The following is a 24,347-nucleotide window of genomic DNA, read 5'->3' as shown; positions in this document are numbered from 1 at the left end:
AAAGCTAAAGTGAAGGGCTATCTTTTTCTTTTTGTCCTCTCTTTTTTTCCCTGAGTGCTAGGGACTGGGCCCAGGGCTTTGTACATGCTAGTAGGCAAGCCCTGTGCTCCTGAGCCACAGCTCTAGATCTTTTTTAAGAATTCCATTTTAGGGGCTGGAGAGATGGCTCAGCAGTTAAGAGCACTGGCTGTTCTTCCAGAGGACCAGGTTTCAATTCCCAGCACCCACATGGGAACTCATAAATGTCTGTAACTCCAGTCCCAGGGGATCTGACACCCTCACAGACAGACATGCAGGCAGGATACCAATGTACATATAATAGGAAATAGGTAAGTTATTAAAAAACAAAGATTCCATTTTGAAAGCAGTGGCTCATGCCTTTAATCCCAATGCTTGGGAGGCAGAGGCAGGTGGATCTCTGTGAGTCTGAGGCCAGCCTGGTCTACCTAAGAGTTCCAGGGCAGCCAAGGCTACACACAGAGAAACACTGTTTCGAAAAAACAAAAATTCTATTTTGAGACTGGGCCTCTCTAAAGTGCTCAGGCTGGCCTTGACCAAGTGACTCTGCATTGGCCTCCCAAGTAACCAGATTTATACGAATTCATGTGATGAATGCCTCCGGCTTTGACCACTCTGGCTGCTCAGGTTAACTGCAGGGTGTACTCTCTTGCCTTCACTCTGTCCCCAAGTCTGCTCTACCATGATGGCACCCGGGTGACCCCTTTCCCTCAGAAGATTCTGTCCAGCTCCAACCTCCATCCCCTCCAAGACCAGGCTCTCTCACCGGCATCTGACTGGCTTGGTTTCTCAGCTCAGGGGAGACAAAATCCTCAAAGACGAAGCTCCACCCGAATGCCTCGGCCTCAGTCTGGTACTTTTTCTCCCTGACAAACTCCCTGGAAAGAGACAGCTCACTTGGCTCAATGGCAAGGATCCCACACCCTACCCATGACCTCCCCTGCTCCAGGGAGCCGTGTCCTGCAAGTGTTTTCACATAAGCTTCAAGAAATTAACCTGAGAGCTCGAGGCCAGCCTGGTCTGAGAAGCCTGAGTATAACAGACTCCATTTTTGTTTTTTTAAATAATTTTTTTTTTTTTTATGAGCCACCATGTGGTTGCTGGGAATTGAACTCAGGACCTCAGGAAGAACAGTGAGTGCTCTTAACCTCTGAGCCATCTCTCCAGCCCCAGACTCTATTTTGATACTTGCCTCCATCTTATATGCGACTTAAAACTTACCCCCATTCAGAAAAGTGTGTTATATTTATAGAAAGCCATAACATTTCTTAGAATGACCACAAAATGTGCCAACCCTAAAACTAGCTGATCAGGAAACAGGTCAAAACAACGGTTGTCCTTATAGTTACTAAAACAATTACATGTTGTCATTATGGTTACCAAAACAGTTACTGTAGATGGCCACAGCTTGCCTCTCACCAATCACTATGTAGCAAGCTTGCTCTTGCTGAATGTTACCCAATCATGTAACCGCCAAGTCTGGAAGCCCTTTCCCCTTGCTAAAAACTCTATAAAAACCAAATTCTTTCTAGGCTCAGGGCTCCTAGCCTCTGAGTGATGTGTCAGTTCACGCTGGGAGCCTGAGCTTGAGCTCGAATAAAGGCTCTTTGCTTTTGTATATGATTTCTGACTCCTAGTATAGTCAGTGGTCTTTTGAGGTCTCGCAAACTGGGTAAAACAGGACAGCCATGGCTACACAGAGAAATTCTGACTCAATAAATAAGTAGGTAAATAATTAAATAAGCCTGATACCCATGAAAAAGTTTTTTTTCTTTTTTTTTTCCTATGAAAGGTAGGGTTTTTTGTTTGTTTGTTTGTTTGTTTTGTTTGTTTTTAATCTATAAAAGGTAGTTAGTTTTTTGTTGTTTTGTTTTTTTTCCTATCAAAGGAGTTATGCCTGCAAGAACTCGATTCCTGAATTTTCCTCTTCCAGCTGCTTAGCCAATCCTCTAAGCTTGCGAAGCCTGGCTTCAAAGTGGATCAGATATAGTCACCAACAATGGCAGGGATAAGAGACGGAAACCATGTTGGCCAGGTGTGCTTGCCAGCCTGGTTTGGGGCCTGATGTACCCTTTTTACAAAAAGAATTACCTTGCCAAGCTGCTTTCGATTTGTGTGTTCATTTGTGCAACATCAAGATTATTCTTTGTTTCAGCCAGGCACAGTGATTCATGCCTGTAATCCCAGCACTTGGGGAGGCAGGGGCAGGCAGATCTCTATGAGTTTAAGGCCAGCCTGGTCTACAAAGAAAGTCCAGGACAGCCAAGGCTACACAGAGAAGCCAAAATATTATTCCTTGTTTCTAACACACCTGACCAGATTTTCTATAAAATTAGAACATGCATAATGTTGTAACCTGCTAAACTAGCAGATAGCCCCTCTGTTGAGACTTACTTTAGTTCTCAGCATAACTATGGCTTCTCTGTTTACACCGGATGTAGCCTCTAGATTATCAGAAGCCATTTTGTCTCCAAGTCTCCATTTTGATTATAAGATAAAATTAAGTTCATGTTCTCAGGCCCTACATGTCTGGGATGAGAATATACTTCAATAGTTCAATACTTGCTGCTTAGAATAAAACAATAGATGATATATGCATGCTCTGCCTGAGATAAAGATAACTGAATGTTCTATTAAAGCTAAGACAGCAACATCCTGCTATGTTCCTTTCTCCTGGAATGGTGGGAACTGGAAAGTCCCCAAGCCTGTGTCCTAGCCAATCAGCCTAAAACACTTTGTCTAGCTACCTAGACACAAGACACTTGGAACAAAATCCATGATGTTTAGCTAGTCAAAATGATGTGATACTGCGCAGCCCCTCCTCTCTTCCTACACCTGGTTGCCTGGTTGCTACCTGGTTACGTTTTTTTTTTGTATTTAAAGCCTCTCTTAGAAATAGACTGGTGTCACACTCTGGCTCCCCAATTCAGATTGTGACCCTGACCTGTCAGTTTTTTTTTCAGTGTTCAATAAACTTCCAGCAGTCTGAGTCTGGTGTTCGAGTGCTCAGTGTGTAGCTATTCCTGAACCCATAACACTACTTCATAATTGTAATTTTGCTGTTATGAATTATAAGGCAAATATCAGTGTTTTCTGGTGGTCTTTGGTGATGCCTGTGAAAGGGTCCTTTGACCTCCTAAAGGGGCTACAACCCACAAGGTGAGAACCACTGCTTTACAGTCTTTTTTGGCCTGGAACTCGAACTGGCTTGTAGACCAGGCTGAGGAAGAAAGGATCATGAGTTCCAAGCCAGCCTGAGCTACATGTGGGAGTGGCACTAGGAGAAAAAACAAAAAGTATGTAAGTACTATTTTACTAAAACTCAAGAAACAATTGTAACAATCACTCCCAAAATTCCCCACTGTCCCTGCAACCATTTGTTTTTATAGTTTTGTCTTTCTGAGCACATCTTTTTGTTTTCTGTTTATTGATTTATTTTTTAAGATGGGTCCTCTCAGGGGGTCAGGCTGGCCTGAAACTTACGTAGCCAATCCCATCTTTAACCTGCGGTGCTGCCTTAGCCTCCCTTGTTCCTCTTAAAGCCACAAAAGCATGTGCAAAACCCACTAACTAATGGAAGTGTTGTATCTTCCATTACATACTTATAAAAATTGGGATCAGGGCAAAAGGGGTGGGTCAACATTTAAGGACATTTGTTGCTCCCCCCCCCCGCCCCACCCAGACAGGGTTTCTCTGTGTTGCCTTGGCTATCCTGGACTTGCTATGTAGATCAGGCTGGCTTCAAATTCACACGAGATCTGCCTGCCTCTGTCTCCCTGAGTGCTGGGATTACAGGTGTGGGCTACATGCCAGGCTTGCTCTTAAAGAGGGCCCAGTTTGGGGGCCTGTTTCTAACATGGACACTATTGCCTGCTATTCCCTCTGGCAGTGCTACCTTGCCTGGCCTCAGCGGATGAGGATGTGCTCAGTCCTGATGTGACTTGATGTGCTGGGGAGGGTTGATACAGGGGAGAGGCTCTCATTTTCTGGAGGGAGAGGGAAGGGGGAAGAAGGGGAAAGGGGAGACTGGGAGGAGAGAAGGAAGGGGGCACCTTTGGGATGTAAAGTAATTAAACTGAAATAATAATAAAAGAGAACCCAGTTTCAAGGAGGCGGTGGCTCATGCCTTTAATCCCAGCACTCAGGAGACAGAGGCAGGTGGAGCTCTTTAAATTCAAGGCCAACCTAATCTACACAATGAGGTACAGGACAGCCAGAGGCTGCATAGAGAAACCATCTTGAAAAACAAAACAAAAAGAGGACCAAGGTTTTATTCCTAAAATCTACATGGCAGCTCACAACATTCTGTAACTCCTATTCCAGGGAATCTGAGGCCTTCTTCTCCTGAGGGCACCAGGCATGCATGTGGGCACACATATTAACATGTAGGCAAAATACTCATGTACATAAAATAATATCTAAAATTTCAGAAACAAAAACTGAGATTATATATTTTGTGACTTGTAAGAAACTTATATTTAATATCTTACAGCTATCTTTTATCAAGATTTATTTATTTATTTTTGAGATAGGAATATTAGGAATAAAGATTAGAATTAGGAAAGATTAGAAAGAATCCTTAACCCCCATCAAAAAACTTGAAATACCTGAAGTCTTTATTGGTGACTGGAAATACATCGATAGCAAAAGATTGTACTGTCACTTCCCGGGCAGGCCCTTCATTTTTGCCATCTGGAGCATCTGTTCCCATCAAAAATCGCCCACCAGGCAGCTGCACCATGGCAGGAGCCTGGGCGTTTCCTGCAGAACAGGAGAGGTACTAGTAATGCATGCAAATATAAGTACATAAATAAGATTGCACTGACCTCATTATCTTTGTATCATTACTATTATTTGGTTTTGGAGACAGGTCCTCTCTGCAGCCCTGGCTGGCCTGGACTCACTAGGTAGATGGGCAGGCCTCAAGCTTGAGCTCGCCTCCCGAGTGCTTAGACTAAATGCACACCCAGCTAATGCATACTCAGCTTTGTAGAAGTATTTTTACATGAGTGTCTGACTGCATAAGTGCACGGTGTGTGCTAGTACCCATAAAGGCCAAAAGAGGGCTCTGGGTCCTCTGGAACTGGACATACGGAAGCTACCATGTGGGTGCTGAGGACCAAGCCTAGGTCCTCCACAAGAACAGCAAGCTCTCTTCATTGCTAAGCAATCTCTCCAGACCATATTTCATTATTAACATAAGAAACTACAACCTTGCTGGGCGGTGGTGGCACATACTTTTAATCCCAGCAATCTGGAGGCAGAGGCAGGTATATATTTATGTTCATTGGTGTCAGGCCTGGAGTTACGGACAGTTGTGAACTGTCATGTGGGTGCTGGGGTTTGAACTCAGGTCCATTAAGAAGAGCAAACACTGCTCTTAACCACTGAGCCATCTCTCCAGCCCCAGAGGCAGGTATATTTTCTTTGAGTTTGAGGCCAGCCTAGTCTACAGAGTGAGTTCTAGGACACCCAGTTTCTACACTGAGAAACTCTGTCTGGGGGTGAGGAAGGAAAAAAGATATTATAACTTCAAATACATCTACATTTTCAGCCACACTCCATCCCTCTTCACCCACCCCCACCTTGACCTTTGACCTTCGGAGACAAGGTCTCATTATGTAGCTCTGACTGAAACTCAAACTGTAGAGCAGGATGGCCTTGAACTCACAGAAATCCACCTACCTCTGCCTCCTGAGTACTGGGATTACTATGTAAGCCACTATGCGTGGCTTCACCCACACTTCTGTTCATGCTGTTTCCTTGCCTCTCCCTTTGTACTGTTGAAGACTTTCATTTTATTTTTTCTTTTTGAGACAGTGTCTCATGTAGCCCAGGCTGGACTACAACTATGTATCTGAGGAGAAGCTGAACTCCTGACTCCCCTACCTAAACCTCCTGAGAGCTAGTGTCAGGTTTACCACTGCCTAGTTTACATAATTCTGGAGATGAAACCCAGGGTTCAGACTAAGCAATACTGTACAACTGAACCGCACTCCCTCTGCCCCAGAATTTGTGTGCATATGTGTGTTAGAGACCTTTCTTTCTTTTTCTTTTTTTCTTTTTTATTTTTGAGATTAGGTTTGTATGTGCAGTATAGGCTACCTAAAACTCCGCGGACCAGGCTGCCCTTGAACTCACAGATCTGCCAGCCTCTGCCTGCTGAGTGCTGGGATCATGTGGCACCACTGTCCAGTCGTTTGTCTTATTTTTAAAAAGCCAACAAGACAAATACCATTCCCCAGCTCCTTCACTCAAGGGCCCCTCCCACCTGAGCCTCACCCACGCTAAGATTACAGGCATATGACACTGTGCCCCAATTTAAGAACTTTGTGTGTCATGGGGGATTAAAACCAGGGCATCACACATGCTAGGCAGTGCTCAACCAGCCTCTCATTTTAAAATTAGATAAATTAGATCTTTTATTTTAGTTTTTGATGACAAGGTTAACCCCCCCCCCCCACCTCTAACCCTAGGCTGGCTGAAACTCACGTTGCAGATTAGGTTGGCTTGGAATTCACAGACATCTGCCTCTCAAGAGGTGGATTAAAGGAATAAGTGACCATATCTAGCCTTTCAGGATCCTATATTTAGACCTCTTCTCATTCTGACACAATTCTACCCATTTCAGGAATAATTCCAAGAGAGGGAAAAATGAGTGAGCAGGGAAATCTAAAATTAACGGGAAATTAAATATCAAATAACTGCAATATACACTGCAGTCTGATTCTAATTTAACAAGCAAACTAACAAGAGCCTTCGATCTCAGTGCTTGGGAGAGAGAGGCAGGCAGATCTCTGAGTTCAAGGCCAAGTCTGGGCTACACAGGGAGTTCCTGGATGGCCAGGGCTACACTGAGAAACCTGTCTGGAAAATCAATAATAATAATAAAATCTAGGGATCAGGTTAAGTCTTCTGTCCTTGGTCAGAATCTGCACACGCATGGCACACACATACATAAGTGAAAAATGAAAGAAGTTTTTTTTTTTTTTTTTTTTTTTTTTTCTTAGGCCACGCTTGGTGATAAACAATTCTAATCTCAGCACTTGGTGTCAGAGACAGATGAACCTTTGTGATTTTTGTGGACAGCCTAATGGTCTACATAATGAGTTTCGGGCTAGCCTGGTCTACAGTGAATTTTAGGCCATCTGGGACTACATGGTGAGACCTTGTCACACACCAAAATAAAACCTAAGACCAAATTTTATGCCTATAATCTCAACCCTAAGGAAGCTGTGAAGGACATTACAAGCTCAGTAGCTTGGGCTACACAGCCAAGACCTTTCTATCAAAGACCCCTAAACAAGGGGCCTTTGAGGTGTAGCTCAGCTGAGGCGGAATTCTCTGAATTCCAGAGCAGCAGGCAGACAAGGGGACACAGTTGAGACTCTGCCTCGAAGATTAAAGTAGGTGCTAGCACATAGGGGCACCTGTCGCTCTTGCAGACGCAAGAGCACCCCACTCGGTGGCTTATAACCATGTTTCTTCTGTTCCAGGGAGTCTACCTGACCTCTGTAGGCACCAGGCAAGCCCGTGGTACATACACCAAGACAGAACACTCATACATATAAAATATTCTAAAAGAAAAAATTAAACCATAAAGTAACTAGAGATAAAAGGTGCATTTAAACAGACGATATTGCGTACGGCTAGTTACAAGGTGGGAAATGGCATCGGATTTTATGTACGTGGCTTGGTGCATCCTGAGCTTTCAAAGTTTTCTACCTGTATGTAGCACTCTGCTGCTCCAGCCCAAGAGGAGGAACTGAAAGCGAGGAAAGACACGCCGGCACGCTCTCAGCACGCTGCGGCCTAGGCAGGGCTGAGTACCAGAGAACCTGCTTCAAAACTGAAGTGCAATTTATGGTGGCCAACCCCAGCAAATGGGCCGAGGCCCCGCAAATACCCTCCGAGGTGGGGGCGGCATCTGGAAGGCTGGATGCAATCATTTTGAAGTGGTCAAGGAGGGGGAATACAGACACAGGCCCACACACTAACCTAGCTGAAGCTTGGGGTTGAAGAGGAACCACAGCAGCGACAGAACAGGGAGGCAGGAACCCATGCTGAGGAGCCAAGACTCAGCACGCATGCGTCTGCTGGACGCTTGCGCCTGCGCACTCGCTTGATGCTAGAGACCCTTATTTCGTGACCAATGGCAGGGCACTATGTGGGAGCGTCCCTGTAGGAACCGCCCATGAACGCCCTGGGCAACACCCTGCCTTGTTCCCATGAGCGATTTTATCCTGAAAACTTTGGCCTTTGTGAGGACGGCTAGCTGCAGCCCAGGGTGCTGGAGAGATGGCTGAGAGGTTAGGAACACTGGCTGCTCTTTCAAAGGTCCTGAGTTTAATTCCCAGCAACCACATGACGGCTCACAATCATCTACAGTAAGATCCGGTGTACAGGCAGAATGTTGTATAAATAATAAAAAAACAAAACCGAACTCTCGCTCCACCTGGATGTCACCTTCTATTGTTTAACTGTGTAACAAGGGACCACAGGACGCAGTTTTACTTTACTCACTGGAGAAAACTGGGAACCCCACCTCCCAGAACATTCCATTTGGCAAGCCTCAAAACACACACACAGTAACCAAGAAAGTATTTGGGTGAGAAAACGATCTGACAGGCAAAGGCATTGTTTAAAGATTTGGAAATAGTCTAAAAATCTTGTGCTTCACCCAAGTCCGTACTCTTTTGGCTGTTATACTGTAACTGTTTCTCCCTCCCGCCCCAAACCCCTCGTCTCATGCAGTCTTAATTTATAATTGTGATCCCCTGCCCCAGCCTCCCTGTGATAGGAGCATATTAGCTTTTCTGAGAGCATGTTAGCAGTTATTTCAAAAGTGTGAATAACTGGCCCAGCAGCTTCACTTAAGTATTTATTAGAGACACTATGAAAACCATAAATTACCCAGATGTGTTTTACATTGCCAAGAATTTTACATGTTTAACAGGGAGCTGGCTGGCTGATTTAAAATACATCTGTAACAAAAAAAATTACCATTCCTTTGAGCTGAGGTCTGTCTCCTATAGTCCGAGTTGGTGCATAACTTCCTGACTTTACTTCCAAAGTGCTAGGCTTACTTACAGGCACGCACCACCACACCTTTAGGAGAAAACCATTACAATTTTTCAAAGAACACTTAAGGAACAATGCAGACAACACGTTTATCTTTCTTAGTATGTTTTTTTTTTTTTTTTTTTTTTTTTTAACCACTGTAGCTAAACCATCTTGTTCAGTGGGCTAAAAAGACCTGAGTGTATTCATACACTCCTCAAAAAAAAAAAAAAAAAAAAAAAAAAAAATTACAGTATTATAATTTGAATAGGTGCCAAATGTCCTGTTCCTTTTCTTCAGTTGGGAAAATTCTTTTCCAAATCACTTGAAGCTTGGACAAAAAAGACCATTTCCCCCCACATCATTCTGTAGTATTATAGGTTCAGTTGCAAGGTGGACTCCTTCAACCTTTCAGAGAGGACATCCCAGCTCTCATGATCTCATCAACTAGGAGAATGTTGGTGGCAATCACAGTACTGAAAGAGGAAGAAAAAAAAAAGACAGCTCAGAACACTATTTCAATTCAAACTGCTATGTCTGATCAAAGTACATACAAGAGCTATCCTGAGTTCAAACTCACCAGGAGTGCAGCAGCTGCTTCTTCACACAGTAGTTATCCCACACACCCATTTCTGCTGCCACCATGGGCTCACCTGCAAACAGCCACACCTTATCAAATGCTTTTTTTCAAGAAAACATTCTATTCATCAACAAACCCTGCCAATTCCAGAACAGAAAACAAGGGCCAATTGAGACTATTTTTAGACAGTTTTGCTATGTAGCCCAAGACAGTACCCAGGCTATGTTCCTGCTGCCTCAATTCTGCTGGGATTACAGGCTGCACCATGCCAACCTAGGATCTTTAAAATATAAGGAACAGTATTGCTTACCACTGACTACTTATCCGTTAGGAACCACATCCAATCACTGCTCCTATCTAAAACATCTTTTATGTGTGGTCCATCTCTTCATAGCAATGACTTACAGTCAGAAGTGTTCACTGCTTGCCATTGTTTGGACACCCCTCTGTTTTGGACACAATCCTGTTGACCCACATTAAATGGGCTTTTGACTTCCCTCATTCCCAAAACCTCTTCTATTCAACTAGTGACAATGCTGACAACAGGCTTTCAGCTTTATACATGTACTTTTGTGTTAATAGATGCTAAAATCACAGCACTAGCCTTACCCCAATTAAAACATCAGCTCTCTATCTGAACCTGTCATCTAGTTAGTTGTGCTCCATCAACTCAGGATGACAACACTGGTACCCAGATCCTCGTGCTACCTGCCTTCCCCCAGCTTTACTCCATTTAGCTCTACTCCAAGGATAAGGTGCAGCATTCTCACCTGTGTTCAGATCCACACCTACAAGCTGACCAGATTCTGAATGTTCAGCTTGCACTTTAACTAGTGTTTCCTGAAGGTCAAAGCCAGAGTTCTGTGCAAGGACCTAGAACAAATTAAATTCTTGAGAAGACACACTGAGAACTGAGGGTTAAAGCCTTCAATAAACGAGTAGTAGTTCCAATTAAAAAGAACTCCCCTGGAAGCAGGCTGACCATATATGCACCACAGCATACCCCTTTCCGACCTTTATCTAATATATAAACAGGTTGTGGGGTTGCATGCTTTAAATAAAGATAAGAGTTCTCTTCCAAAGAGCAAACGTGTTGCTAGACCAATTCTCTAACACACTCCAAATCTAGCATATCAAAGCACTGATCATAATCTTTACTGAGTAACTAATGGAGACTGGTATGTCCATTAGTTTTACTCAAACAAAACAAAACAAAAAAAACCAACCAAACAAAAAAATGCAAGTTTATCCTGAAGCCACGCAGCTCTGTTAATCTGGCCACTAAGCCTCTTTTTTCCTGCCATGTAGCTATTAAGTCTTCAATTTGTGCCTGACCTCCAAGCTCACTCTCCTGTACAGCTGCAGAGATTTATAGCTTGCCTGTCCCACCCAGGGAAAATACCTCTGGCTGACCTAAAATTCATTATGTAGACCAGGCTGGCCAAGATCTGCCTGCCTCTGCCTCAGAACTACTAGGATTAAAGGCACGTGCCTCCACAACTGGTCTGACCTAGTAGAGGACACTAACATTTACAACTGACCATAGCTAAAGACTATCAAAATATTCAGACCTTGGGAATAATGAGCAAGGCATCTGCAAATGCCTGCACTCCAAGCTGAGCTCTGCCCTTCACACTGGGCTTGTATTTAATCAGAGCTTCTGCCATTGCCACTTCTACTGCACCAGCGCCTGGGACAACACAGCCTGTTGGGCAACGAACAAAGATATGCTGAATTAGAGAGAAAGAGAAAACATACCTAATGCATACAAAACAAAATAATTAAGTTTAAAATTCATTACATGGAGAAATACACATATCGTCAATTAACTTCTAATGAATTCACTATACCTGTGATTACTTATATATACAGAGTATCTGTTTCTGCAGTAATAGAGATGGAACTACAGGTCTCAGATCTGCTAGCTAAGCGCTGTCCCAAGAGGAACAACACAGTACAGACTTGCTTTTTAAGCCACAGTACATATAAGCAATCAATAACCTATGGTAAAATGGTCCCACCTAACCCTAGGTAGTAATAAGTAGCTCAAGAACCACCAGTTTTACTCGCTTATTTGTACTAAATTTTAATAATGATACACCATAAAATATAGCATATCAATCATTTTAAAAGGAAGACTTTACTTTTGCATGGTGTCTGGCTGTGTAAATTACTGACTAAAGAACACAGTATTCAGCCATGCCTTTTAAACTAGCGACACAAGACTCAAATACATACAGCTGTTCTTACCATCATCAATAGCATTTTTGACAGCTCTCAAGCCATCTCTTATTGCATCCTTGATTTGAGTCAGTGTGTGCTTATTTGGTCCTTTAACTAGTAATGTGACAGAACGGGGATTGTTACATTTCTCGATAAAGGTGAACTTCTCTTCACCCTGTGTAGAAGAGAAATTATTGTCAAAAACAGGTTACCCACGGGCATGGTGGTCCACACCTCTAATCCCAGCACTTGGAAGGCAGAGGCTGGCAGGTCTCTGTGAATTACAAGGCTACACAGTAAACTAACAAATAAAACAGTATTATGCAAAGAATATTGGGAGTAAACATCGAAGAGTAAGTAGTTTAGGAAACAGCCATCATCCCATTCAAGAAAAAAATAAAGGGGAGAAACAATACCAGGTGCAAAAGAAATTACTTTTTTTGTTTGTTTTTGAGACAGCCTTGGCTGTCCTGGATTCACTTTGTAGACCAGGCTGGCCTAGAACTCACAAGAGTTCTGCCTGCCTCTGCCTCGCCTCCCTGAGTGCTGGGTTTACAAACATGTTCCACCAGACCTGGCAGAATTAAAAACTTGATTTTCAACTCATATTACAATAAACTACCAAAATGCTACATTAAAAAAACAAAAAAAACCACTATTAAGTTGCCCATGTCCAGTAAATTAGCCCTCCTCCCATGGTCCTGCAAGCAACCTCAATTAAACTCAGTGAAGAGCCCTATACAGAGGGTTCCAGGCCAGCTCAGGCAATGTGGTGAGACTCTACCAAAATAAATACATAAAGTTAAGAAAGCCTGATTTTAAGTTTAAAATTTTCTACTCAACCACTGATAAAATAGTATTGTCTTTAGGAAGAAAACACTTACCAGTGTGTACTCATAGACGAGGCCTGCATGTCCCAAACAGTCAGGATTCAGGTCATCTAAGGAATTCAGAGCAACCCCACCACAAGCAAGTGTCAGCCTGCAACAGTGAAGCACATTAAGGGAAATACAGTAAGCTGTGTCAGTAACACAGTAAGCCAAATACGGTAAGCCCAACAGTCTTTAGGAAGGAGATTCTCAGAAATGCATGATGAAAGTGTATTTTAAATCAAGGCTCTTCCCATTTATCAGAGCCTAACTGGTAACTGACCCTTTAAGCCTCCCTGGCAAGGCCATCAAAACAAAACCAGAATATGGATGGCGTTCTAAGGAAGAATTATTTTTCAGGAGCCTTCCTTCTCTCTCCCTCACTTTTAATTTTGAATGCTTGGCTGATATGTATATAGGCCGAAAGACTGCCTCCACTTCCCAAGTGGAGGCCGAATTACAGCTTTGTGCACAACCATACCTAACATACTATCCTCCTGATGTTGCCTTTAGACCTAGATGTCATCCTGGTTTATACTGAGACCCTGCCTCAAAATCTACCAGGCTGATGCTCCTGTATGTACATTTTAAACATGCACTTTCCACTTTCAGTTTTCTCTAAAACTAATAAAAACAAATGGGTAGGAGAGATGGGGCGGCAGAGTACCTAGAGTCTCTTGCAAAGGACCCAAGCTCAACCCAGAACACTCACATGTTGACTGAGGATCTGTAACTCCCCAGTCCTAGTCAGTGCCCTAAGCTGACCTCTGTGGATACTGAATGCCTATAGCACACACATATATATGCAAAATACAGATGGTATGGTGGCACATGCCTTTAATAGCAGCACTAGATGTCAGAGGTAGACAGATCTCTTTGCATTTGAGGCCACCTGGCCCTGTCTTAAAGTCTAAAAAATTTAAAGACACGGAAAAAGACAAATATCCTCAATCCACTCACAGAAGGTGTCAAAGGCCAGGGGAAGAAAGCAATGAAGTGAGATGACAGTGATTATGACCACAGTTCTGCCTTTGTCACATGGTAAGACTGGGGGCTTGTGACAGCACCTCAAAGCTAAAGACTAAACCTGTGAACCTCAGTTCCCTGGGACCCACATGGTACAAGGACTCCTGCAAGCTGTCCTTGGACTCTCTCTGTCAATGTGATGTGGCATGCACACACTTGAACTCATTCACAGAAGAGTTTAAATAAGGCAGATTTAAAAAAAATTATTTATATTATGCATGAGTGTTCTATCTGCATTTACATTAGCCAGAAGAGGGTTATCAATTCACTTTATAGATGGTTGTGAGCCACCATGTGGTCGCTGGGAATTGAACTCATTCATGACCTCTGGAAGAGCAGACTGTGCTCTTAATCACTGAGCCACCTCTCCAGCCCAAGGTAGATTTTTTAATTCATAGATTTCCACAATGAAACGAGTATGTGCAATCCTGGCCAATTGTTTTTTTGGTTTTGGTGTTTTAGATAAGGTTTTTCTGTGCAACAGCCCTGGCTGGCCTCGAACTCAAGAGATCCATCCTCCTATATCTCCCAAGCATTGGGATCAAAGGTGTGCGATACCATACCTGGCTAAAAATATTTTAAAAGGCAAACAAAAATAGACTATTTGGAAAGAAGAGCTAGCGACAGGGACAGAAAGGAACTAGAGTAATGGGGAATGTGTGAGAAAATGACCAAAGCACATCATATGCTTATATAAATAATGAAATCAATCATCTTATTCAATTAATACATGCTAATAAAATGCAAATACAGGCAGAACTGCAAAAGGAGTAATTCTAACTCCTCTGCACAGTATCAAGCTGGCCTCACTCACCTCTCCATGTTTCTCCTCTTGGCTCTGCGCAGAGCTACAATACCTTCTTTTGCAAGGGCATCTAAGGAAAAGGGGTCAATCCCCTGGATAAAAACAAAAAATTTTCAATAGCCTTCACCTTAATATAAACAAGACTAATTCTAAATTTCTAAATTCTTACCTTTTGATTAATGACGACAAATCCTTTATCAGAATCACCACAGACTTTCTTTTTCAGTTCTATTATTTTCTTAACTCTATCTTCAATGAATTTTCTTTCAGCCTTCACTAGCTTTTCTCTCTCTTCTGCACTCTTGTAAAAAAATCCAGAATTCACTTCTCTATTAAAAAAAGGGGGGGGGCAGAAAAGGAGATTTCCGTATTTACCTTAGTTTTAACAGGACTGAGGGGACTGCATTAGGTTGAACACTTTCTAAGCAAGTACTCTAACACTGAGCTATACAAACCTTAAGTCCCCATGTTTTCATTACCATCCTTACAGTGAGAAAATGTCAACCTCCTCCCGCCATGAAGGGGTCATGAACTCACGTTTTCTCATATTCTAAGGACACGTTGCAAGTAAGGATGTAGGCGTTTTCCACTCTTTTCTTCATATCAGGATGCCGTGCTCCATGATCCAAAACCAGCCCTCTGATTAAGCTATAAAACAGGAAAATCTATACCACTTCTATTTACACATACCAGATGGGACACATACCGATAAAATAAAAAGAAGTAACTGCTAAAGCAGTAATTTTCACACAGGTCTACTAATTTCTAAAGCTGTTTAAAAACTCTTCAGTCAGATCTGACTAAGGTCAGATGTGAAAAATCAGTGTTCTAAGACACAGGACACCCGAACAAAAATATCAACTACGCATGTCTACAACCAGCAGACAACCAAACTGTGATCACTTTAACTCCCTTAAAGAAATATTCTCGAGCTAGAGTCTTTGACAAAGTTTTAACCAGCAGTCTTTCTGTTATGTACTGCACCCTAGCATAACAATAAATGCTCATTAATATTCCTATTTCTGATCATACTGACCACAAACACAGCACAGCCCTCCCTCATTTCAACAGTGCATGGTATTTAAAGCAAATCCTACACCCACCAACCTATCCTAGACAGCAGCTCAGTGACAGAAAAACATTCTCTTACCTACCTTGTATCAGTTTCAGATTTATGCTTCATCTCCATGATCTCAACCATGAAGAGGTCAATGGGTTCATCTTTTTTCTTAATGGACAAAATGGAGTCCACTACAGCCTAGGAGATAACCATCAATAAATTTAGTCTGTAGAAGTTGACACACTTTAGCTGTTCTTTAGAAAAATGTAAAAGGCTAAAAGTAATTTGTCTCTAAAATTTCAACCTGCAATTGCCTCAACAATTGTCAACACTGCTATTATTTTATAGTGAACACAGGTAAATCATTGGGTATGGTTGGTGGGCCACGGACGGTGGCACAGGCCTCTAATCTCAGCCCTTAGAAGAACAAAAGGACTGAAGAAAAGATTAGGGAGAATGTATTTCAAACTCACCCTATCCCCAAACACAAATAACTATATCTTAAAACAATTTATTTTTACAACAAATTTATTTTATTGAGAATTAGCAGAAAGTTTGAAAGTTCCCCAAATAAAGTATCAGAGAGAAATGTTAGTCTGATTTGACCATAACAAATCAAACTACCAGTCCCTATAAAGGTGCAAAAAAGCAAACCCACTGGACTAGAGGCTTTCTAAAACAGTATCAATTATCCTTCCCAAACCTGGCGTGGCAACAATTTAGCCTTCCCGCTTTGAAGACAGATTTAAGTTTATTACTGCTAGAGAAAAACCTTAACCCGTTATTCTACACAGCATTCCTGTGAAGATGCTATGTTTGTAATGCCACATAGCCATTTACATAAGACGTTCTCTGTGCATTCTACCACATGTACCTATTGTTTAATACAAACCTCTGTTAAGACATCTGCAAGTTCAGCATGAACTTTAGTTCGCAGAGATGTTCTGGCCACATCAACGAGTGTTTCTCTGTCCATCTCTTTGCTTACTTTGACTTGTTCCAAAAACTGGAGTGCCTTTTCTTTTGCAGCTTCAAAACCTTCAGTGATTATTCTGGGGTGAAGACCCTATAATCAAGATAGTCATAAAACCACCCCCAACACTTGAATCTTCAATTAGCTACAATCATACTTCACTAAATAATATTTGATGGGACACTTAGGTCATTAATACTTAATACAATTAAGATAAGAGGATGTGCTGATTTTCTGAATACATTTAAAAGGACATAGTACTCCTTCCAATGCAGAGGAAAAGAACAGACTTTACTCTAGCACAGAGTCAAGGCCAAGGGAACTACAAAGCACACTTGGGTGTTCACCGTGCAATCCACAAACACAAAATTCAAAACTGGCTTCTAAAATTTTGCTGTAAGAGGTTCTAATCTTGTCTGAAGCTAATTCACATCATTTTAAAATATATATAAAAAGGCCCTGTGTTCTAGATGTGACACTGAAGCCCTAGTTTTTTCTTTTTTCTCACTTGCTCTCGTTCCATTTTTTTTAAACTAATTTTTCTTTATGACCATGTCTGTGACATGTTTATAAATGTACCTCAGAAATGTAGAGGTCAGCTTGTTTCAGCAGCTCCCCAATGATTAGGACATTGGACGTAGTACCATCACCAGTTATGTCATCCTGGGCTGTAGCTACTTTTGCTATTAAAGAGGCTGTTGGGTGTTGAATTTGCTGAAAGTAGAAAAAGAACTATTTAAAACATTACCCGGGGTAAAACACAAGACAGACTTCTTTTAAAGCCAGCTTGGCGACATTTTGCTTGGATTTTCAAGTCATTCTCTTTTCTGGGATTTGAACTACAGGACCTGAAAGTTCTGGTGAGGGAAATGGGTCAACTTAATTTGATCCCTGGACAAAAACAATAACTATAATAAAAAACAGCTAGCCCGGCACGAGGTGGGCAACTTTAATCCCAGTGTTCAGGAGGCAGAAGCAGGTAATCGCTGTGAATGTAAGGCCAGCCAGAGCTACACAGTGAGAGCTATCCTTAAAAAAAAAAAAAGAAGAAGAAGAAGCAAGAAAGAATTATTTTTCCTGTAGTTTAGTGGAAAGATGAGGGTTTACTTTTGCTTTTATTTCCAGGTTGCCCTGTTTGTGAGACAGGGTCTCACTATATATGTAGCCATGCCTGGCTTTGAACTCAGAGATCTGATCTTGCTGAGTACTGAGATTAAAGACATGCTACTATCCTTGGCTAAAGCAAACAGAGAAGCTTTTTTCGTTGTTTTTCGATAGGGTTTATCTGTGCAGCAAGAAATTTTCTATACAAACAAAACAAACCGGGATCCAAATACATTTGTTAGACTCTATAGAGCATCTCACCCAGTATATTACTTCCTATATTTCTGTTTGAAAGGAATGATGAGCTAATGAAGACTTTCATCCACCACAAGAATGAATGGGAGGTAAAGATCTTGGCTCTTACAATTTTTTTCTTCTGTTTGTAAGGTGCACCCTTTTATTAAATGGTCCCAAGTCAGTGTACAGGCAAGCCTTGGCTGCCTCAACACCTCAACCCACAGAAATATGGAAGGCTTCTTGAATCTGTGTGTCACCCTTGCCCAGGCCATGCTAATCTTGTCTGTAACGTTGGAATTTTAGTATGTGTGCTGCCGAATCGAGTACGTCTCTTACCATTTCATGAAGCAGCACATTGCCATCTTTAGTAAGCTTGATGTCTCCAGCACCAGAAACGAGCCTGTCATGTGGGCAGGAATTGATGAGTAAGAATGTGACTTTTTTCATAAAAAGCAAACTAAGAATTTCATAAAGAAGCCAAAGGGAGGTAGTGGTTTTTCTCTCTCTCAAGTGGGAGTTCGAGGCCAGCCAGAACAGATCAGTGAGACCCTGCATCAAATAAATAATGGAAAGTCCCACAAAGGAGAAACAGGTGTAATGGGGATAAGAAAAAGACAATGAAACCTAAAACATGAACGCAGGAGCAATTTGGGGAATGGGTCCAAACGGGGAGAAAGGCTGGAGGTAAGAACAAACGAAAATAAAGCGCTACGTCCCAGTGAACTTCATTAATTTGCTAACTACAAAGTAAAAACAAAATTCCTCTTGGACCTTGCTCATGGGGCCCAAGGGGCTGGGTACAGGAAGGCTGCACACGCCACTCTCTTCCTCTAAATTAAGTGGGTACAACTGGCAATCCCGAACGGCGCGAACTCGGGCAGCTTGGATGGGAGACCGCACAGACATTGTAGAAAATGCCAGAGCCGAAAGCCCGGGAGCAGTGACTCGAGTTTGCAGCCACAGACCCTGCAGGCCCTCCCTTCCCGCCAGCCCAGCCTGACCCGCCAGGCCCGCCCTCCCGTCGGCCCGGCCTTACATCTTCATGGTGCCCTTAGGACCCAAGTTGGTCCTCAGAACATCCTGCAAGCCCCGCGCCGCGCTGATGTTCACCGCCAGCGCTGCCTGAGCCCGGGCCACCTCGGCCTTAGGGTTTAGGCTCTTCACCGCCGCCATGCTGGCCTAGCTCAGGGAGAGGCCGAGAACAACGTGCTCTATGCGGGTCTTCTCGAAAAGTCTTACGCACCTGGCCCGCCCTTAGCGTGCCCAAAGGGCACTTCCATTGGACTGCGGCTCTGATAGCGCTCGTTGATTGGCTCAATCGGCCGCTAGTCTCTCTAAGCCCTTCCCGCCACGCCCAATTGCGGCGTCATTGCGCATCGGAAAAATTTGTTCTCTGGTAATCGGCGCTCTGAATCTTAAGGTTCCGTTGAGGTCGCCGCCCGTTGCCGAGCCTCCACCAAAGCCCCGAAGCGTGACGGTCGCGCGGCCTCATGTGCAGGAAAAGTCCCCCAGGTCTTGTGTGAAGGATGCTTTGGCCTCAGTATTGGTCTGGGCGTGACAGGAAGCAGAGGCACCGGCCTCTCTTTGCGGGGTGTCGCTGGCTCCTGTTCTCCGAGATGCTTCCCTCACACTCTCGCGAGGTTTCCCAATTTCATGTTCTTGCTTTTTTTTTTTTTTTTTAATCCGTAGGTGTGTGAACACAGGAAAAGGACCCTTTCCCGGTACCGTGGTGGTTCAAACCCCCAGAAGGGGAGCGAGTGTGGTCGGTAGGATTACTAGATAGCTTTAGGAGCAAGGCGATTGGTGCTTTGGGCGTTGAAGAGACTCAAGAGTTAGTCCATTCTTAGGGCCTAGGTCATTGAAACAGATTTGAAGACCCCGTGGGTTTTTTGTTGTTGTTTTGTGTTTTTAATTTGAAACAAAATTTTGTATTTGAAACAAGGATTCTGTGGCCCAGTTAGACTACTCACTGTGTAGCCCGGACTAGTATCTAACTCACAGCAATCCTGCTTCAACCTCCAAAGTGGTGTGACTACTAAGCCTGCTAAAAACTCAAACATGGTTGGACAGTGGCGCCCAGCCTTTGAAAGGGCTCCTTTAAACATTTAAAAAAAATATTAAGTGTATAAATGTTTCCCCCGCCTGTATGTCTGAGCACTTCGGTAAATACTGGATTTTTAAAAACAATTTGTTTTTATTTTTTATTGTATTAGTGTTTTGTCTTTTTGTATGTCTGTGTGAGGCTCAGGTCTTGGAATTGTAGACAGTTTGAGTTGCCATGTGGGTGCTGGGAACTGAGACCAGGTCTTCTGGAAGAGCACTCAGTGCTCTTAACCGCTGAGCCATCTCTCCATCCCCCAAGTGTTGAATTTCTTAATGTTATTTGAATTTATAAACATGTATATGAAGATGAATCACTTCTCCACACATGACAGTTCGTAATACTGTTGGGTGTATTATACCAGAAGTTTTGCCGTTTTGATAGAAATTCTTATTCTCCTCAACATCTGTGTGATACTTATGACAAGAATGATACAGAGCCAGGCATGGTGTCACGTGGCTTTAATCCCAGCACTAGGGAGTCAGGCAGCGATCTCTGTAAGTTCAAGGCTAGCCTGATCTGCACTGTGAGTTCCAGGCTAGCCATGGCTACATAGTGAGACTCTGTCTTGAAAAAAAAGGAAGAACTATGGGGAGTGGAGCTCAGTGGTTGAGCACTGGTTTGGCAGTTGCAAAGGCCCTGGATGAGACCCAGTACAGAAATTTTAAAAATTAAGGAAAGCGCCAACTAGCCACCTGGCTGACATTAATTATCCCCAAACCTCTGCTATTCTGGCTGCAGGTAAGTATGCTGGTATAGTGTTTCTGAGCAGGTTTGTAAATTTACAAATCACCAAAAGCATGTATCTCATGAGGGGCACACAGAAGACCGATATATAGGCCACTTGGTTGGCATGTGGTTTCATTATCACTGCTGGTAAAATGAAGCAGAGGGAAACTCCAAAGTCAGGGGTCTGTTTACAAGGTAGAGAAAGGGACAGGTAGATGTTGGATTGAGTTGGAAAATTAAACACTGCATGGGAAAGCTCAGTGCTGACACTGGTAGTACTTAATATAATATTCCTTAACAGTTTTTTTGTTCGTTTTTGGTTTGTTTTGTTTTTGAGACAAGGTCTGACTATACAGACAGCACTAGCCTTGAACTCCTGATCCTCCTGCCTTTACCTACCTTACATCTCTTTCTCATCTATCTATCTAATGTATATGGGTCATATGGGTCTTTTGTCTTCGTGTATATCTGCACACCAGAAGAGGGCATTAGATTGCATAGGGCTTCAGGTGTGAGCCGCCATGTGGATTTTGGAAATTGTACCCAGGACCTCTGGAAGAGCAGCCCATGCTCTTAACTGCTGAACCATTTCTCCAGCTGCAAATACTTCTTAAATGCAGGCATTACAGGTGTGCACACCACACCTAGCTTATCTGTGCTAGGCAAGCACTTTACCTCAGGGACTACATCCCAGCAATTCTGTCCTCCTCACAACATCGCACAGCATCACCACATCTGACTGTTTTGTTTGTTTGGTTTTTGTTCTTTTGGTTTTTCGAGATGGAGTTTCTCTGTGTAGCTCTGTCTGTCTCCTGGAACTCACCTGGTCTACAGAGATCCACCTGCCTCTGCCTCCCAAATGCGATTAAAGGCATGCACCATCATCTCCTGACTTGTTTTTTGTTTGTTTGTTTTTTGTTTTTTGCACTGGCGTAATTCGTTGAATAACTACATCTTAATTTATTTCACCAACCTTCCATTGGGCCAAATTTATTCAGATATTTTGCTACTAAAAATCTCCATGAGGTTAGACATATGTGCTAGGTTGTCTGTAAGGTACATTTGAGATATGTGATTGCTACAAGCTTTTGTCTACTCCTACAACAGCACTTAAGGACACTTGTTGTTTCTAGTCTTTTTAAAGAGTTTTGTTGTTGTTTGAAACAATCTCACAAAAGTTTTATTACACTTGTGTGTGTGTGTGTGTGTGTGTGTGTGTGTGTGTGTGTGTTTTAAGGGGCCACGTTTTGAGACAGGGTTTCTCAGTGTAGCCTTGGCTATCCAGGAATTAACTCTGTAGACCAGAATGCCCTCGAACTCAGAGATCTGCTTGCCTCTGCCTCCCAAGTGCTGGGATTAAAGGCCTGGCCAGAGGGATAAGTTATAAGAGTTGGTTTTCTCCTTTTACCAAGGATCCTTGGGATCAGAATTAAGTCACTGGGTTTAGGAGCAAACACTTTTATTCTCTAAGCCATCTCCTCTTCCCTAAGACAGAGTTTCATGTAGCCAGAACTGGCCTAAAACTCACTAGTTGAAGATGACCTGAAGTCCTGATCCTCTTGCCCTCACCTAAGTACTGGCATTTGCCTGTCCACCAGGCAAATTAATATTAAAGGCATTTAATATTAGCACTCAGGAAGCAGAGGCAGATAGATCCCTAAGTTGGAGGCCAGCCTGGTCAGTCTACAAACCAAGTTCCAGGACAGCCAGGGTTACACAGAGAAACCTGTTTCAAAAAATTAAAAAAAATATATTTCTTTTATGACACTTCTATGAGTGTTTTACCTGCTTGTCTGTCTGTATACCACAGGCATGCCTTGTGAACTCAGAGCTCAGAAGACTCTGAGATTCCCTTGGAATTGAGTTACTGATGCCTTTTTCTCTGTGGGCACTGATTGCATGTCCCTAACACATAACTAAAAATAATTTGAAAAATTTTAAAAAACTCAACAGGAATTCAGAAATGGTTCGACAGTTAAAAAAAAAAAAAAAGCATGTACTGGTCTTGCAGGGGACCCCTCCCCCCTTGGGTCCCAGCACCCAGAGGGTGACACACAACATCCATAACTCTAGCTCCAGGGGATCTGAATCCCTCTTCTGGCCTCCTAGGTCACCAGGCACAAGTGTGGTGCACAGACGTACATTCAAACAAAACACTCAGACATACTTAAAAAAAAATCAAAACACAAACAACACTAACCGATCTTCATACAGCCCTACATGTCCTCGCCATGCACAAATGCGTTACTTCTGTCCTAGAATCTTAAGAGGTGCATGCCCTGCCACAATACTACATCCCCAAACCCTGACCTTATTTTATTTATTGATGTCTCTTATAATTTATTTAGTTTTATGTGCATTAGTGTGAAGGTGTCAGATCCCTTGGAACTGGCATTATAGACAGTTGTGAACTGCCATGTGGGTGCTCTTAACAGCTGAGACATCCCTCCAGCCCCCTATTTATGTCTTTAAAAAAAAGCTAACTAATCCTCACACAGGGTCTCATGTACCTCAGGCTGGCCTCAACTTAGTGTGTAGTTCCAGATATACTTGAACTGATCCTTCTGCCTCTATTTCCAGAATGTACCTGGTGTGTATCTGGTATATACCACCAAACCAAGTTTTGTTTTTTTTTTTTGAGTCAGGGTTACTATGTAGCTGATGATGCCTTGAAACTTGTTGTGTAGCCCAGGCTAGCCTCAAACTGGTACTCAGATTCTGTTAATAGATGTGCACCACTCCTCTGGCTTGATCTTGGCATTTTTTGAGTATCAGGCAGTTATTTTATACATTTAATAGATTTAATTTATTTTGTGTGGTTTGGTGTTTTCTTTTTTTCCTTTAGTTTGATGTTTTTGATGATGATGATTAAATTCATTTTTGGCAAGAAATATTACAGAAATGATGTGTCCTTGTTGTGGTTTAAAGAGAATCATGTGATTCCAGTTTATCCTATTGTTACTGCTGTTCACTTTGATCATTTATTTGAAAGTCTCCAAGTTACTAAAAAGCTGTAACTCTTCTCTTTGGGGCTGGAGGAGGACTGGCTCAGTGGTCAAGAGCACTTGCGACTGTTCGTCTAGGGGACCTGAGTTTGGTTCCCAGCACTGACATCAGCTCACCTGTAACTCCAGCTTCCAGGGATCACACACCTCTAGTCTGCACTCAGCGTCATGACTCACCTGCACACACAGTCCTCTGTAGCATTAAAAAATACTGAAAAGAAACCTTTTAAAACAAATTTGCTCATTGTACTCAGTCAGTAGCTTGTGAGGAGTTCATAAATATCCTGGTTTTCTCCAGGCTGCACACTTCTTTCAGCACAGTGGTCCCCAACCTTCCTAATGGTGCCACCTTTTAATACTGTTCCTCATGTTGTGGTGACCCCCAACCATAAAATTATTTTCACTGCTACTTCATAGCTGTAATTTTGATACTGTTGGAGTTGTAGTGTAAATATCTGATGTGCAGCTCCTGTAGGGTCAAGACCCACAGGTTACCAACCACTGTTGGAGCACTTATCAATGATTTTGTTGTTGTTGATTACAAATATATATGTATA

The 24,347-nt window shown here is 42.7% G+C and overlaps 2 protein-coding genes and 3 non-coding genes across 5 annotated transcripts; all 5 read right to left on the bottom strand.

Moving 5' to 3' along the window:
* Nucleotides 1-34: 34 nt before the first annotated feature.
* LOC129681416 (inactive C-alpha-formylglycine-generating enzyme 2-like) lies at nucleotides 35-8,107 on the bottom strand. The gene is made up of 3 exons (XM_055613330.1): nucleotides 8,017-8,107; nucleotides 4,626-4,779; nucleotides 35-896 (listed from the first exon to the last, which is right to left on the bottom strand). Exons 1-3 carry the CDS (start codon nucleotides 8,105-8,107, stop codon nucleotides 674-676), a joined length of 468 nt encoding a protein of 155 aa, XP_055469305.1. The 3' UTR covers nucleotides 35-673.
* Nucleotides 8,108-8,886: 779 nt separating this feature from the next.
* Cct6a (chaperonin containing TCP1 subunit 6A) lies at nucleotides 8,887-19,453 on the bottom strand. Its single transcript, XM_055613331.1, has 14 exons — nucleotides 18,992-19,453; nucleotides 18,292-18,355; nucleotides 17,194-17,328; nucleotides 16,534-16,707; nucleotides 15,736-15,839; nucleotides 15,119-15,229; nucleotides 14,751-14,910; nucleotides 14,591-14,673; nucleotides 12,766-12,862; nucleotides 11,909-12,056; nucleotides 11,230-11,363; nucleotides 10,429-10,531; nucleotides 9,659-9,731; nucleotides 8,887-9,554 (listed from the first exon to the last, which is right to left on the bottom strand). The coding sequence occupies exons 1-14, from the start codon at nucleotides 19,126-19,128 to the stop codon at nucleotides 9,482-9,484; spliced, it is 1,596 nt and encodes a 531-aa protein (XP_055469306.1). The 5' UTR covers nucleotides 19,129-19,453; the 3' UTR covers nucleotides 8,887-9,481.
* LOC129681420 (small nucleolar RNA SNORA15) lies at nucleotides 11,731-11,861 on the bottom strand. The gene has a single exon (XR_008720843.1). It is a non-coding gene; the product is annotated as a small nucleolar RNA SNORA15 (small nucleolar RNA).
* LOC129681421 (small nucleolar RNA SNORA22) lies at nucleotides 16,834-16,968 on the bottom strand. Its single transcript, XR_008720844.1, has one exon. It is a non-coding gene; the product is annotated as a small nucleolar RNA SNORA22 (small nucleolar RNA).
* LOC129681418 (U6 spliceosomal RNA) lies at nucleotides 18,178-18,282 on the bottom strand. The gene has a single exon (XR_008720842.1). It is a non-coding gene; the product is annotated as a U6 spliceosomal RNA (small nuclear RNA).
* Nucleotides 19,454-24,347: the final 4,894 nt, after the last annotated feature.

Source organism: Psammomys obesus, unplaced genomic scaffold, assembly GCF_907164565.1.
Source record: "Psammomys obesus unplaced genomic scaffold, mPsaObe1.curated_primary_1811, whole genome shotgun sequence".
In the NCBI taxonomy this organism is placed as follows: domain Eukaryota; kingdom Metazoa; phylum Chordata; class Mammalia; order Rodentia; family Muridae; genus Psammomys; species Psammomys obesus.
This window is presented reverse-complemented; position numbering and strand designations above follow the sequence as displayed.